At 38.2% G+C, this 15,103-nt stretch overlaps 1 protein-coding gene across 8 annotated transcripts in view; it reads right to left on the bottom strand.

Moving 5' to 3' along the window:
* Positions 1–14,843, bottom strand: part of LOC131679118 (uncharacterized) — an 80,971-nt gene extending 66,128 nt beyond the window's left edge. For 5 of the 8 annotated variants that reach the window (XM_058959690.1, XM_058959696.1, XM_058959697.1 and 2 more), the window contains exons 1-2: positions 14,285–14,843; positions 2,340–2,592 (exon numbers count right to left, since the gene is read on the bottom strand). In XM_058959690.1, the coding sequence (XP_058815673.1) occupies positions 2,340–2,415 (76 nt within the window). In that variant the 5' untranslated portion in view covers positions 2,416–2,592; positions 14,285–14,843. Of the gene's footprint in view, positions 1–1,733; positions 1,873–2,339; positions 2,593–14,284 lie in introns of all 8 variants that reach the window. The other 3 variants (XM_058959692.1, XM_058959691.1, XM_058959693.1) reach the window with 3 other exon arrangements.
* Between the last annotated feature and the right edge of the window lie 260 nt (positions 14,844–15,103).

Genomic DNA, 15,103 nt, shown 5'->3' with positions numbered 1-15,103 from the left:
AAACACAGCATTTTCGGTATTAATGCATGTTATATATACTCCAAATTTTAATACTACATTGCGGAACATATTTTCGATACAATTGCCTTAAACCTCAAATCATTCTATTAAGTATGATGGAAGTTAGTAACGTTCAAAATCTGACGCGACTGCCACAGCCGATATTTTGAAACGGGACCCCCTTATTGAAAGATTAGAAGTATTCTACTTCAAAAGTGGTCAAAATGGATCTCAGGGTAGTGTGAACGGTCACAAGCGGATAATCGAAGATTTCAAGAGAAATCCCATAAGTTCGGTGAGGACGTGACGAAAAAACTGCATTTAAGAATAGCTTTTGTGTAAAGTCCAAAGGCGCCAACGATGAACAGCAGAATTCAGTGGGGATATTGTGTGCGCGAAAGCTCTACATACAACTGTTGACGAAACCGCATTGTCTCATAACCTATGACGAGAATTATGTGAAAGCAGATTTCTAGCACCTTCCCAGGCTCTCTTTCTTTGCAGTCCGTCACAAGTTTGACTTCCCTGAGGAGGTTAAAAAGCAAAAGATGTCCAAGTTTGCAAAAGAAACACTTGGTTTGGCAGGCAAGTTGCGAAAAAAATTAAGGAGCTTTAATTAAGTAGTTCAAGAGATCAATTACGAGTTTTTTCGCATCATCGTGGCTATTCGAAATTATGGAATATATCTCTTCGACGTCATTATCATTCTTAATCTTAATCTGACATATTGAATGCGTCATATTAAAAATGCAATATTTTTCCGACTTCATATCCGTTCTCAGCGACCTCAAAAACCTCTAAGTAAAAGTGTTCGAGAGAAATTAAGCAGTAAAAATTATTGCCTCAAAGACTCAATGCAAACGTTAATGATTAATATTTCGTAACTTCGAATAGTCATAAATCGTAATTAAACTCTTAAACAGTTAACTTAAAGGGTCAATGATGTAAGCACTAAATGATGTAACGGGAGAGATAGACCACAAAAAAATTGTACATCCTCCACATAATCTCTAAAATAGGAAAAACACCATTTTTCGGATACATAACCTCAAACATCTCAAAATACTGACGTGATGGACCAATTGATCAGTGTTAAGTCAGACCGGACTAAGTAACAATATATTGATTTCGAGAAAATCGAGCTTAAAGTTTGCATCACAGCATCCTTTACGTTATAATTGGAAACTAATTTTTGTCATAACTCTTGTTTATTGTTACATATTTCAAATCTGGCAAAAGTCGAATATAGCTGAAGAAATTATTTATCCACTGCTATCATTATCTCATTTTTTTATGTTTTGCGACTTAGTCCGGTCTGACTTAACACCGACCAATTTTGACTCAGAATTCGGATTCTACGTAGAAAATTACTTCGGAAGTGACCCTTAGCTTTTCAACAATTGACATGACCCGTGTTTTATTGTTGCCATAAATTTGTAAAAAAATAATGTTTGATAATAGCAGAAGACAAAAGTTAAGCCCGTACGATATTAAGCCTGTTCTAATGACCCTGCCACTTCCGAGTTTTCCGATCTGTATACTTCACATCCTTGCTCTTACTTGAGTACTATGGCTCTAATTTTCATAACTTTCCCTACCCAGTAATCTCTAGCAAATTGAATGTCGTTAAAATGTAAAAAAGGTAATGTGACTAACATAGTAGAAATAAAAGAGGAAAAAAATGTTTGTAAACTTTTTCTAACTACTGAGTTTGAAAAATGTCTGTTACTCACCTGACAACTATAGAAATAAAGCAATTTGAATTCATAGACAGCCAAGCCTCACATCAAAGTGTGATGTAATATTTTACGTGTGAAATAGCCACATTTTCCTCCCATAGAGAAGTGGCTGGCAAACATGATGTGCTGCGATCTGAGAGAAAATCATAACCCAATCAAACTGTCTATCAATCGGTGCTCATTCTGAAACTAATCGTATAAAATCAGTTCAGCAGTATTTCTATTCCTCTTGACCTTCCAAGCTAAGCTGTAACAGTCAATCACCAATTCTCATGTCACAGCGTAGCTCATGTGGCACAGGTATCCTTCTTTGTTCGCCAAGTGAAAATTGTATCGACTATTTTACGCAGCAACAGCGTTCGAACTCTTCAAGTTGGAGTAAAGTGCGTTCTTGCACGTCAATGAAGTTATTGGCACCTAGGTAAGTATATGTCAGGCTCTCAGAATAAGTAACGATGGGCTGGCAGCGATCGGTTCGAAGGTCAAACAACCTGTTTCAAGTTCGTGTCAATATAAAAATAAAACACCACGCGTCTCCATCGTTACGCCAATGTGCTAAGTGCTGAGGATTCTTCGTGTACTCTTTACGTGGGCACTTACCTTTTGGTGGCGATGAATGGAAGTACAGGCCGTGGGCTTTCTTTCTCCGCTCCCTGGGAAGACCCGGTGGTGCCATTTTGAGTGGTCCTTCGGTGAGCTATCATTAATATTCCAATCGACGGTTCAATTTCTCACGACATACATACTAGTAGGCATGTTGGATTGGTTACTGAGCTTATGGGGTCTACACTGGCATCGGTACCGGTGGAGGTGTTCTTTTGCGTGACGAAATGACTATATCGAGGGCGCATTTCTAAGGAAGTAGAAAAAGTAAAGCGAAAAAGACAATATTGACTATCCATCCGTATGTTCGAATTGAGCGCGAAGGTGTGCAATTTATGGGAAGCTTTTATTAGTGACTGTAGATTCCCAAATGAGTAGGTGTTATTCATATTCTTCAAATCACAACGATTTACCCTCGATACCCGTCGAGCTCTTGTCATAGAGATTCGTGTGATATAGCATATATTCATATATTATTTAGTACCATTCGATAGTATAGCTCCGGAGTAGTTAAAAGCTCGCGTCAATCCGGTAAAAACTTCTGTAAAATTGTAAGAATAACATTTGTCTTTAATGCGTTTAACAATCTATGTCGGACGCATAATTTTATACCAGTCAAAAACTAAAAATGATCGTAAGTCATCCGGAAAGAATTTTCAAAGTTTTACAAACTAATGTTTGAGTTACTTTTCACAAATTTATTTAATTCACAAAAAAACGGTTGTTTTTAGTTGATGTCGATGTTCAGAACGTTTTGAGAAATTTCTTATTTCTGTGTATAAATAATTAATTGTGTATTCCACCGTCCACCGTAAGCGTCAAATTTGTAAGATGTTGGTGCAAGCGGGAACAGTTTTCTTCTATTAACCCATTATTGCCCAGCTTATCTTTCACGTGCGTCGCAAAATGAGTTTTCCGATCGGAAAAAAATAAATGATGTGGTCAAATTATTTCTGTACTCAAAGTAGCTGATATAATAAGGAACAACCAGTGAAAATTTCAGATTGATCGATTAATTGGTTCCTGAGATATCGTGATCGCCGCGAATGAACTTTACAACAAAACTCCGAGATATTCGAGTTTCTCTGTCGGTGTTGCGAGTCAACGTTCTAGCGCATCAAACACTACTCACCGCCTACGACTGGCGATGAGTAGCGGTCTATCAATAGCTGTAACTCAAGTTGTAGTATTCCGAACTTATTGAAACTTTGAAAACAAAAATTCCACAGTTTCAGAATATGTAATTTACAAAAATTCGATTTTTTTCATCCTGACAAAAATGTGCGACCCCGCAAGGGAGAGGGGGTCTTTTGATTTCAATCTATATGTATCTGAGAATACGCCACAGAAAGCATTTGGTGAAAATCATATTCCTTGGCATGTTTCTGGGACCCGGAAGGTACCCATCTCCGGCCGTTTATGGAATACTAAGCGCGACGCACCACGACCATTCTTGACGGTAAATGTATATGTGAGCGTCTTTGAATGGTTTCTTGTTTTTGTTTTGGAAACGAGATAATCGTACGAAGGAAAGGATGCGTCGGACATGCTGAGAAGCGCATGGGAACGAGATTACGAAAACTGAAGAAAGAACACGAAGGTATCAGTTGGAAAGCAAAGGGAAAGTTGACGAACACATTAATCGGCGAGCTAACAAATTTTTATGAGCTGGCAATTCAGAGAAACTTAAATTCTGTACAACATATGCGAAATGCAATCTGGGCTTCCCTCGAACAGTGCTCGAACGAAAATCCCCAACACTCCAGTCGAGTGACAAGAAAAAATGACCCCTATCGGCCCACCCAGTTCATAGTTCCACCATGACCATGACAAGTCTAGCTACCGGACCAACGTGCCTGAAGTTTGTATGAGATTTTTCGACATTTTACATGTAGAAAACCTACTAGCTCGCATTTTCGCCGCTAGGTGGCACTGTATGCATCGTATTATCACTGTAAATGAAAATAAGATAAAGAATTTAATAGTCTACAACTTTGTCGAAGACTGCTAGTCAATTCGGCTTTGTTAAAAGAAGTTATTAAACTTTCAACGAAGTGCTCTCTGAGTCAGTTTTGCATGGGGCCTAGCAGTGCATGGTTGTGTATCAGTACTCGATTCCCACGAACTATACATTTATGTGAAGAAAGGGTTAGATTTAGCTCAATAGTAAGTTCAGAAGAATTACAGTACATAATACAAGACATTTTTTGGTTAGAACATTTTAGTTCCACATGTTACCGCATAGAGGGCGCCAACACTAAGCTTGCAACGGAGAGATAGAAATTAGGTGTCTTCTACTAAGTTGTAGATCAGGCATTTTCCATTAATTCTTCCGAACATCTCGATATTCTATCTCTTTTCTATGATAAATAATTCATGGACCGTATTATGCACTAAAATTCTTCTGATGTTATTGAGCTAAACCTAACCATTATTTCACAAAATATATGATTGGTGGGAATCGAGTACCGTAAACAGGGGTGACATTGATCACTTTTCGAAGTAAACATTACATATTTTTAAACGCAAAACATTTTTTTCAAGTTTAATATTTACTAATAAACCATGTACTGATGTATGGAGAACAAGGTTGGATGGTTTTACCTAAAATTGTCTGCTTACAGCTATTTTTCCAAAAATGATTTCAAGTTGAAGTCCGTTTTCGCATTCCGGGGTGACTTTGATAACCTGCATGTTCACCCACATTATGTTATTGATGTCAATGTTTTTCATTCAAATGTTTGTTTAAACTAATTGGTATTATACAAATTATTTCAATGTACTGTAAAATTCGAGTAACTAAAATTCGTAAAATTTGTGCCCAACTTAAAAGATTCTGAAAACCTTTAAAACTGCTAAAATTGTTTTATTTCAGTACTTTATCAATGTACAAAAAGTTTCATCCATTTTAGCACGTTGGAATATTGAACAATAAAAAAATGTTGCGAATTTTAGCTTAAAATAATTTGAAATAATTGCCAACTAGTTTCCAAAAAAATGTTTTTAAAATAAATAAACTCTTAAAAGTAAATTTGGCACATCAGGTAAAGTCAAATTTCGGTTTTTTGTAGTTTTTGTACTCAAAAACCGAACAATATACTCAAAAAGTATAACAAATCAGTATTTTATAAGTTTAGAGTAAAAATCATTTCAAATCAAAATGATTCGGTAGATTATTCTGGTTTAATAGGCGAGCTACGAAAAAAAATGAGTGATCAAAGTCACCCCGATGATCAAAGTCACCCCGATTTACGGTACTAATGCGTATCCAAGCGCTGCTAGGCCCCATGCAAAACTGACTCAGACACCACTTCGTTAAAAGTTTAATAAATTCTTTTAACAAAGCCGGATTGACTAGTAGTCTTCGACAAAGTTATAAACAATTAAATTCTCTATTTTACTTTCACTAACAGTGATAATACGATACATACAGTGCCACCTAGCGGCAAAAATGCGAGATTGTGGGTTTCCTCCATGTAAATTGTCGAAAAATCCCATACATACTTCAGGCACGTTTGTATTTGTATTTGTCATATATACACCAACAAGCAATTCAAAACCCCAATGATGTCTTAATGCTAAACTTATGGCTAACAGTCAAATCGTTACAAACTTAATAAAAAAATAATACAGTAAAAATAATAACAATACAGTGAAAAAAATATAAAAAACAGCAATGAATGAATCAGCCGAAATTAACGGGTCCGTTAAAGGTTCTGGAAAATCGTAGACGTAGAGTTGGGCGAGACAAATTAAAGTCGAAAGCTGATGCGACTCGGTTGAAGATCCGTTGTAGACCAGTAATGGCTCCGTGCATGCTATAATTAGTGCGTCGAAATGGCAATCTGAGCATAAGATTGTTACGCGTTGTTCGAGGTGCGACATTTATATTAATTTGTTCCAAGATGCTGGGCAATCCAGATGACCTCGCAAAGTATCAGCAACGAACAAAGTCCTTGCTGTATTCCTTCGAACAAGCAGGGGTTCCAAACTAATCAGCTGGCACCGGTTTTCGTAACTTGGCAGACGGATGGGATCTCTCCACGGCAACCTAAGAAGCGCAAAACGTAAAAAACGTCGTTGCACGGACTCAATTCTGTCAACACCGTTGTTATAGTTTGGGCTCCAAACTTCGCAACAGTACTCCAGGATTGACCGCGACAAAGAGCAGTACAGCGATTTGAGACAATAAATGTCCGTAAAATTTTTCGCAATCCTGAAGATGCATCCCAGCATTCGAGATGCTTTGCTAACTGTATATGTTGTTTAAACGTTGGTCCGGTAGCTAGACTTGTCCGATTTGCTTCAAATTTGGTGCAAGTACCCCTGGTGGGACTAGGAATCGACTCAGGGGTGGGCCGATTGAGTTTTTAAAAATTCATCATTTTTCTGGGCAGTCTAGTGTCCATCCGGCGAGGACAGTTGGTGCAAGTGGCGTCAAGCAGAAGCAAAAATAACTTTAGAGACTTTCGAACACGTCAGAATCCCCATCGCTCCTTCCATCGTAGAATTATTGAAACACATCTACGAAAGTCTATGATCTAATGATTTATTATACCCAAAACTCGGCCGTAAAACCTTTACGATAATAAGACAAAAATGCTCTAATAGCAAGACGTTTAATACTAAAACGGTCCCAACAAAAAAATTCCCCAAACGGCAATACCAATTTAAATCTCCTCTGCATCACACTCATGTTTTATCAATTTTTATACTATAAATATTAAAGTACGGCTCACACGATACATCAGGCTTCCGCCACCGATACGGAACGTTAAGATTAGTTACAAGCAGTTAAATGGAGGCATTCACACACAACATCAATGGCACGGATCGTTTTGACGTACGTCACATGTGAACGGGCACAAGAGAAACCCATTTAACTTATCCTGACGGAACGGTGACGTTCCGTTGACGTTGCCGGAAGCTGATGTATCGTCTGAATCGTCCTTAACGCGTTGGATTGTCTGAAAGTGTGTAGCACTTTGCTTGTCATTATATTGCGCATCAAGCGAAGCTAACACCATGTGGATAAAGACGAATTTCGATTTTTTCTACACACACGACACATTCCGTATTTGAAGATCGACTCACACTCGACTAGCTTCAAAGCACAGTTAGAAAAAATCGGCTCGGAATAGTGTTGGGGTATTTCGGTCGGTGTTAAATTGGAATAGGGCTCTTGCTACACACACACAGTCAAAGCATCTGTTGGGCACACATTGCATGTTTACATTCGATGGATTAAGACGATTTAGATTAAAATAATATTCTTATGGATAATAATTCCACCCAGTTTCATACCAATAATATGAGGTTATATAACTCAATGCAAAAATGATTATTTAAACATTTTTACATATAAACCTGCTTAGAACGTCTGTAGTTTATGGTGGCAGCATGGACGTCCGTGGTAGTGAAGAATTGTTTCGCTTTCCACACTGGGATAATCGTTCAGATTTTTAAATTACATAAATGAAAAAAATAATTATCCAGAACGAGTGGAGAGCAGCAGTTCTGGTCAATTATATGACAATGCACAATACTAAATGAACTGAAGTAGACCGACTTGGTATCTAAGCATACTTCACTAAATCCAATTATGTTGGATTATTCCTATGGAATCCATCGACATCCTGGTTTCAAATATAATGTGTTTACCCTTAGAAATAAAACTTAAAATTTTTACAAATTTCAATTTTCAAATAGTGGGATGGAGCAATATTTGACCCCACTATGTATGATAAGAAATCCAAATTCAATACTTCCAAAACCAAAGATTAGGTTGTATAGGGATTGAAAACATTCTTGGACCTTTCTTGTATGCACAAACTTTCTCGACCTACAAGATATTTCACAATTTTGAAATAAGATGCATTTTTTGGCAAAACTCGTTTGGAATATTTGGCTGTGAAGCATAACTTTGACAAAATTTTATTTATTTAATTCGCGTAACTGGTTCAAACGCTTGTAAATATTATGTTACACGAAGAATGTATAATTGTGCATTGCATATAGCATTGGATATTTCCTTATTTGCTCGAAATAACATGAATTCATTATTTCAAACAAAATAATCTCGTCGATCCGTATACAATATATGCAGCTGTCATTTTTGCCTGCCCAACAGCTCACAAGAAGGGGATGGGCTAGATCCAGGGACTGATTCGGATCCTGTTACTGGTCCGGATACGGCTACTGATCCGGATACGGCTATTATTCCAGATCCGGGTTCTGGTTCATATCTGGGATCTGCGGGGTCCGGATCCAAGAACTTGTCCCGATCGGGAACTGTGCCGGATCCGAAAACTACCTAAAATTATTTCACTATCCAATCTACCCAGTAAAAAAAACCGTAATTCCGCCTGGTTTCTGCCAATATTGGGGCATATTCCAGCCTGAATTTGGGCAGAAATCCGCCAAAATTCCGGTTGGTTTGACTCAACACTAATACTATCATAGAAATCGATCGAATTATCTAACATACGAACAGAGCCGAGGTTGACACATACTGAAAAAGTGTTTGGTTGTGTGATGCACATACATGAACAGTAACCGAAATTTGCCATTCCACCGTTTATTTATTTTATTTATTTATTTATCGCACGCATCAACAGGCCGCACTCGGCCCCAATGATGGAAACTTAAACTAATTACATTTAAAAAAACTGCAGGAATCGCTTTCTTAAAGATATCCGAGACAAATGAAAGTCGAACAGGTGCGACACACGATTGAAGAGGCGTTGTAGTCCCGTGATAGCGGCATTAGCTGTTTGAATAGTTCGTCGAAACGGCACTCTCAGAAGAACGTTTCCGCGTAACGTTCTGGACCTTGCTTGGATGTTGACTCGCTCTAGTAAATCTGGGGAATCGATGCGTCCTGACAGAAGGTCAGAGATGAATAAGGCTCTTGCAGTTTGTCTACGACGCTGAAGGGTATCGAGCTGGATGAGTTGACACCGACTCTCGTAGCTTGGTAGACGAACAGGATCACGCCAAGGCAGGCGTCGAAGAGCATACCGTATAAATTTTCGTTGAACGCCTTCAATTCGATCGCTGCTGTTCATGTAATTCGGGTTTCAGACTGCCGAACAATACTCCAGCGTGGAGCGCACTAAAGAGCAGTAGAGGCTTTTGAGACAATAAATGTCTGTGAAGCATTTAGCCGTACGGAAAATGAAGCCCAGGATTCGCGATGCTTTACCAACAACATACGAAATGTGATTCTTAAATGGTCGGTGTTAGGTCAGACCGGACTAAGTGACAGTGCATTGATTTCGAGAAAAACGCGTTTAAAGTTTGAATCGCAGCATCCTTTACATTATAATTGGAAAATAATTTTTACCATAATTCTTGTTTATTGTTTCATATTTCAAATCTGGTAAAAGTGGAATGTAGATGAAGAAATTCTTTATCCAGTGCTATCATTAACTCATTTTTTGATGTTTTGCGACTTGGTCCGGTCTGACTTAACACCGACCAAATGTAAGTTTCGAATCTAACAGCACTCCAAGATCCTTTGCGCAGCTCACCCGGGAAACAAGAGCTCCAGACAAGTTATATTCAAACTCAATGGGATCTTTTTTTCTGGAGAACGATATCACAGAACATTTCGCCGGATTCAGAATCATTCGGTTGTTTTCACACCATCTGCTGAAAGTGTCAAATTGCTGCTGCAAATAAAGTGCGTCCGTTCGGCTCTTAATTCTGTTGAAAGTTTTTAGGTCATCTGCATACGACAACCGTGGCCCTTTCAGCTGATAGTTTACATCGTTGAAATAGAGAGTGAATATCAATGGTCCGAGATGACTTCCTTGCGGAATTTCAGACGTTGCGGAGAATAGTTTGGAGTATGCATCACCTATGTTCACACTGAGTTGACGGCCAACGAGATAGGATTGGAACCATCGCAGGAGTGATCCACTGAAGCCAAGTTTTTCCAATTTAGCGATTGCGATATCGTGATTGATTTTGTCGAAAGCTGCAGATAAGTCAGTATATATAACATCAGTTTGTTGATTCGCATCGAACCCTTCGGACACAAAAGAGGTTAGAGATAGTAGATTCGTCGACGTCGATCGATTCGGCATGAATCCGTGTTGATCTTTAGAAATATATTGCTTACAGTGAAAAAACACTGACTCCACCACGACTAACTCAAAGAGCTTGGAAATGGCACAGAGCGCAGAAATTCCTCTATAATTGTCAATATTCCTCTTATCACCTTTTTTTGTGGACAGGAAAGATGAAAGCTGCTTTCCACAATTGAGGAAAAATCGCGGTTGTCAGTGACATTTTGAATAGTTGACAGAGTGGTTCCACCAAACCAGATATACACTATTTCAAAAACACAGCAGGGACACCATCTGGCCCGGGAGATGACGATGCTTTAAGCTTGGATGCTGCTGATACAATATCCGAGTGCTCTACACGAATCTCACTCACTGACCGTTCGAGTTGGGCCACGCCGCTAGGTGCAACGTCAATCTGCTGCGAGGACAGTGTCTCACTGACGAACACACTCGCAAATTTAGAGCCGAATAATTTGCATATGGCTTGTGAATCATGACCAGCTTCACCATTCAAAAACATTGCAGAAGGCAAGCCGGTTTCTTTCCGCTGCTCATTGACTTAACTCCAAAACGATTTAGGATCCGACTTAAGCTTACGTTGCATTTTTCGTTGATAGTTTGAAAAACAAAAACTGTTCAGTTTTTTAAAATCGTTATTGAACCTTACATAATAAGCTTTCAGTGACATGGTACGGCGTTTGGTAAACTTTCGTAATGCTGCTCTTTTTGCAGTTTTTAGCTGACGTAACTCGCTACCTTTGCGAGAATATGAGTTTAATACCGCAATGCGCAATTGTGTGGTCTGTTACCGAAAAGACAATAGAATCTTACCCAAAAGTAATAGAAACATACCCGTCGGATTTTGGGTGTAGAAAGATGGTTAGGAGCTCACACCCAAAACAGCAATGAGTCTCTGAATAATGGAATCTGGGTCTTAGCGCAAAAACAAATGCTGGCAGGCAGGTGGTCAATGCTGCGACTTATTTGGCAGTCAGCATCTTCAAACATAAGGATTTTCATCGATATTACAAGCTATGGAGGTGATGGGAATTACCTTAGGGAATTAACCTGAAGGATGTGCTACTCGACTGGGTGTCGCGGCAAAACAGGCCCAAATTCAACAGAGGGAGAAAAATATGGATAACCAAGAACATTTTCGTGATGAGAAAGGTGAACTATACGGCTCCGGTATAGCAGATTAACTAGTAAGGTACTACAATCGAGTTATACACTGTACTTTATCTTTAAACGCGTTTTCCCGAAAGTAGTATTTTTAAGCGGTCAAGTAAGAATTTTCATAGAAGTACTGGTCCGATTTCAATCTTTTTTCTCCAATTGTTCAGAAAACCTACCGCTATGTTTTTCCGAGAGGGATTTTCAAAATGTCAATCTGTTCTATTTTTATAGCCACTAACAGACCAAAAAATAATTAAATTAAGGAAATTTTCACAAATCGTTATATAACTTCTACAAATCATAAAATAAAACAAATCCCTCTCGGGAATACATAGCCAACGTCACAATGGTTATAAAAATATAAATTTCAGATTACCTAATTTGCCACAACTTGACTTAAGCGGGACCCATGCAGTTTCAACATCAATGTCTTAAATGCAGTTTTAAGGTCACGAGAGATTTTTCAATTCATCTTCAAAAGTAAAATTGAAAAGTTAAAACATGTATCTTCAAAATACACAAAAAAGACTCAAAATCCATTATCTGAGCTGCCCCTAATTATGTTATAGGCTATTGCGTCACTGGCGATTATGAGTGGAAACCCATTTATGCCACAGTGATACATCCCTTTTGAAATCATCAGAAAGTGATGGTTCATAATACGACAATTATGCCAAATAATAGACGTATTTTTTCTGTTCATGTTATCAACAGTTATATGGCTATAACAGCACAAATATCATTGGCGTGTGAGGTCAGATGTAAGACGCGTCAATAACACTATTCGCAAGTATGCATGCACGAGGCATTTCACGTTGCTTTGTCAAGCCATTTTTGTTCATAGCTATGAAGGCGAGATTAAGTACCTTCGGTACTTTCTCAACATACAAGTTTCTTTTATGGCAATGCTTTTCCTTCCTGCACAAGGATTATATTTAGTTGCTATGTTTATGCTGATATGTGCTACTCTAACCATACTCAATCACAGTAGTACATATTTCATCATCAGCACTTATGGTTCAGTAACTAGAAGATACCAAACACGTTGGCTTATAGGTTATAGCGAACCCCAAAATCGGTATTAGGGACATGACCATCATTCGAATCCCACGAGTTACAAAGAAACAAACGTCCACTGTGTCAGAGATTCACTAAATACAGCAAGGGTAAGACCACGACACTCCTTACGCGACTGGCACCCATTCAGTCCTCAGCACGGAGAAACACCTTGACTTTAGAACTCCTGTTTTCAGTCGCGTCTTACAGTGACAAAGCAGGAGCTCAGTGGATCAATTTTTGGCTGAGATACTGCATCGGTCTCTAGGTTGGTTTTGCCCGGAGAAGGATAATAGTCTGTTATAAACCTCCAAGTGCGACACCGCCTCAAAATCTTGATTTATTGTTAAAAAAAACCTCCGGTACCTTGGTCACCAATATATCAGGTAGGTCTAAAGTTGTAAAAAGGAGGAAAACATAGGTTTCGACACATTTATTTTGTTGCACTGATTAATGAAATTTGTTTGAAACTATCTGAAACTTATACATTTTTCATGATTTGACTAACATTTGTCACAACATTTTACAATAAATGTATACGTTAAGATAATTATTCCAAAAAAGAGGGTGGATTTCGCTATGAATTAACAATCATACAACTAGGTTGAAAATGACGGAGCTACGCTATCATATCGCTTCCTCCGGTGCTAAAAATAATATTATTTAACTTTTCAGGTCACCTAGTGTAAATCGGAAGTCTGACTAAACACAAAGAAAAACCTCACTTGAAAAAATTATCCATTCTTATATTATGCATTTGTTGTGAAATAAACTTTGGTAGGCACTAATAGATATATAAATAGTTTTCAATTTTGTTATGGTTTTGTATATGGAAAGAGCAACTGACGACAATATGCTTTCGTGTAAATTGCTGGAAGTTACATGAAATATCTAGCAATATAATCGAATATTTGATCATTATTTTTTTAAATTTGCTACATTGATGAACATTGTTGTGTATTTCCGAAAGACAGTGTGATATTCCATGTCCGCTACCTATGTGCTGTATGTGTCCTATGTTTTGTTATGTATTTCGGAGCAGTAATAATACTCACTTCAATAAATCGGTTGAAAGTGTTGAAGTTGCATGTATGCTCAAAAAGCAAATGTGAATTATGTGTACAATCGTGTTAAAATATCTATCACATAAACATCTAATGAAAAATCAGAATTAACAGCAAATTCGAAACGCAAATTCAATAACTAATTTAACAAATTCTTATCCAAAGATTAGTCTAACAAAAGTCGATTTCTTCAATTAATACATTTGCAAATGTATTAACAAAGTAATTAGAAGATAGCTCGTTTAAACTCCCTTCGCTTCAAGCGATGGGAAACATTCAATAACTGCTTCTACACCGACGGGAAGATAAACGTTTGCGAAACAATTTCATTGATTATCCATGAAACCTATTCTACCGAGTCACTCAATGTAATGGCGATCATTCACGTGTGTTCGTAGAAATTAAATTAAAACAAAACATTAGCACAATTCCTGCCAGCCTTGACTTCGAAAAGTCAATTCCATCACAACCAATCCCCTCCGAAAGGCAATTTCCCTTTCGCGTACTTTAAAACTAGTCTCATTCACAAAAAAAACTGATGGTGTATTCGATTTCAGAATCTGCACACGATTACCTTAAATGCTGTCAGAAGGTTACATGAAGGGTTCAAACATGCACCATCCTTTCAAACTTGAGCTCAAATGCAATTGGAGTTCAACATCGCACGCCTTTATTCAATTGGGCAGTGCCGTTTCATGCTTTGTAAAATTCGCGCCAGTATTGGAAAGAAGCAACACCCACGCAAGGCACTATTTTTCGCACTTTCTTTGCCCCCTTTTGGTCGGAAAGGATTTTTGATTTTGCTCTATCCTGGAGCACACTAGCATTGGACGATTCGGGCGTATACTAACAAACAACTTTCATCGAAAATCACTTTCCCTTGCAAACGTTGCAACACTTCTGAAAAGTTTCTGCACGAAAATAGTTACACGAGACAAAGCACTTTCAACTCTTTTCTTAGTCCATTCGTACGGGTCTGTTGTTTCAAATAAACCTGATTGTCAATTGTTCAGAAATAGGTTTCAAATGATGAATTTTTTAACAACGTATTTTTCATCACAACAGAGCTAGCTTTCCAAGTTCTATTTCCCGTTAGCCTCTGGGAGCATTGTCAAAACACGAGCACACGTGGCCGACTGAGAACTACTACTGAGCCTAGTTGCTGACTGACTTTTCCCGCGCGCTCTCGCGTGGTTCGTGCAAAAGCACATGGACTACCTATCCTGTGTACATATTGTATTTCTATTCCTCATCGTAGATATCCACCTGGTTCGACACAATAACACAGAAAACGTGGTCAGCGCTGTTGCATAGGATGCAAGTAACACGCGATTTTGCCGTGAAACACTGTGGTTTGTGTTTTTCTTTCAAAATGCGCATCCCGAAGTTGCAG

This window comes from Topomyia yanbarensis, chromosome 2 (assembly GCF_030247195.1).
Source record: "Topomyia yanbarensis strain Yona2022 chromosome 2, ASM3024719v1, whole genome shotgun sequence".
NCBI lineage: Eukaryota > Metazoa > Arthropoda > Insecta > Diptera > Culicidae > Topomyia > Topomyia yanbarensis.
The sequence above is the reverse complement of the archived record's forward strand: the minus strand, read 5'-3'. Positions and strand labels throughout refer to the sequence as shown.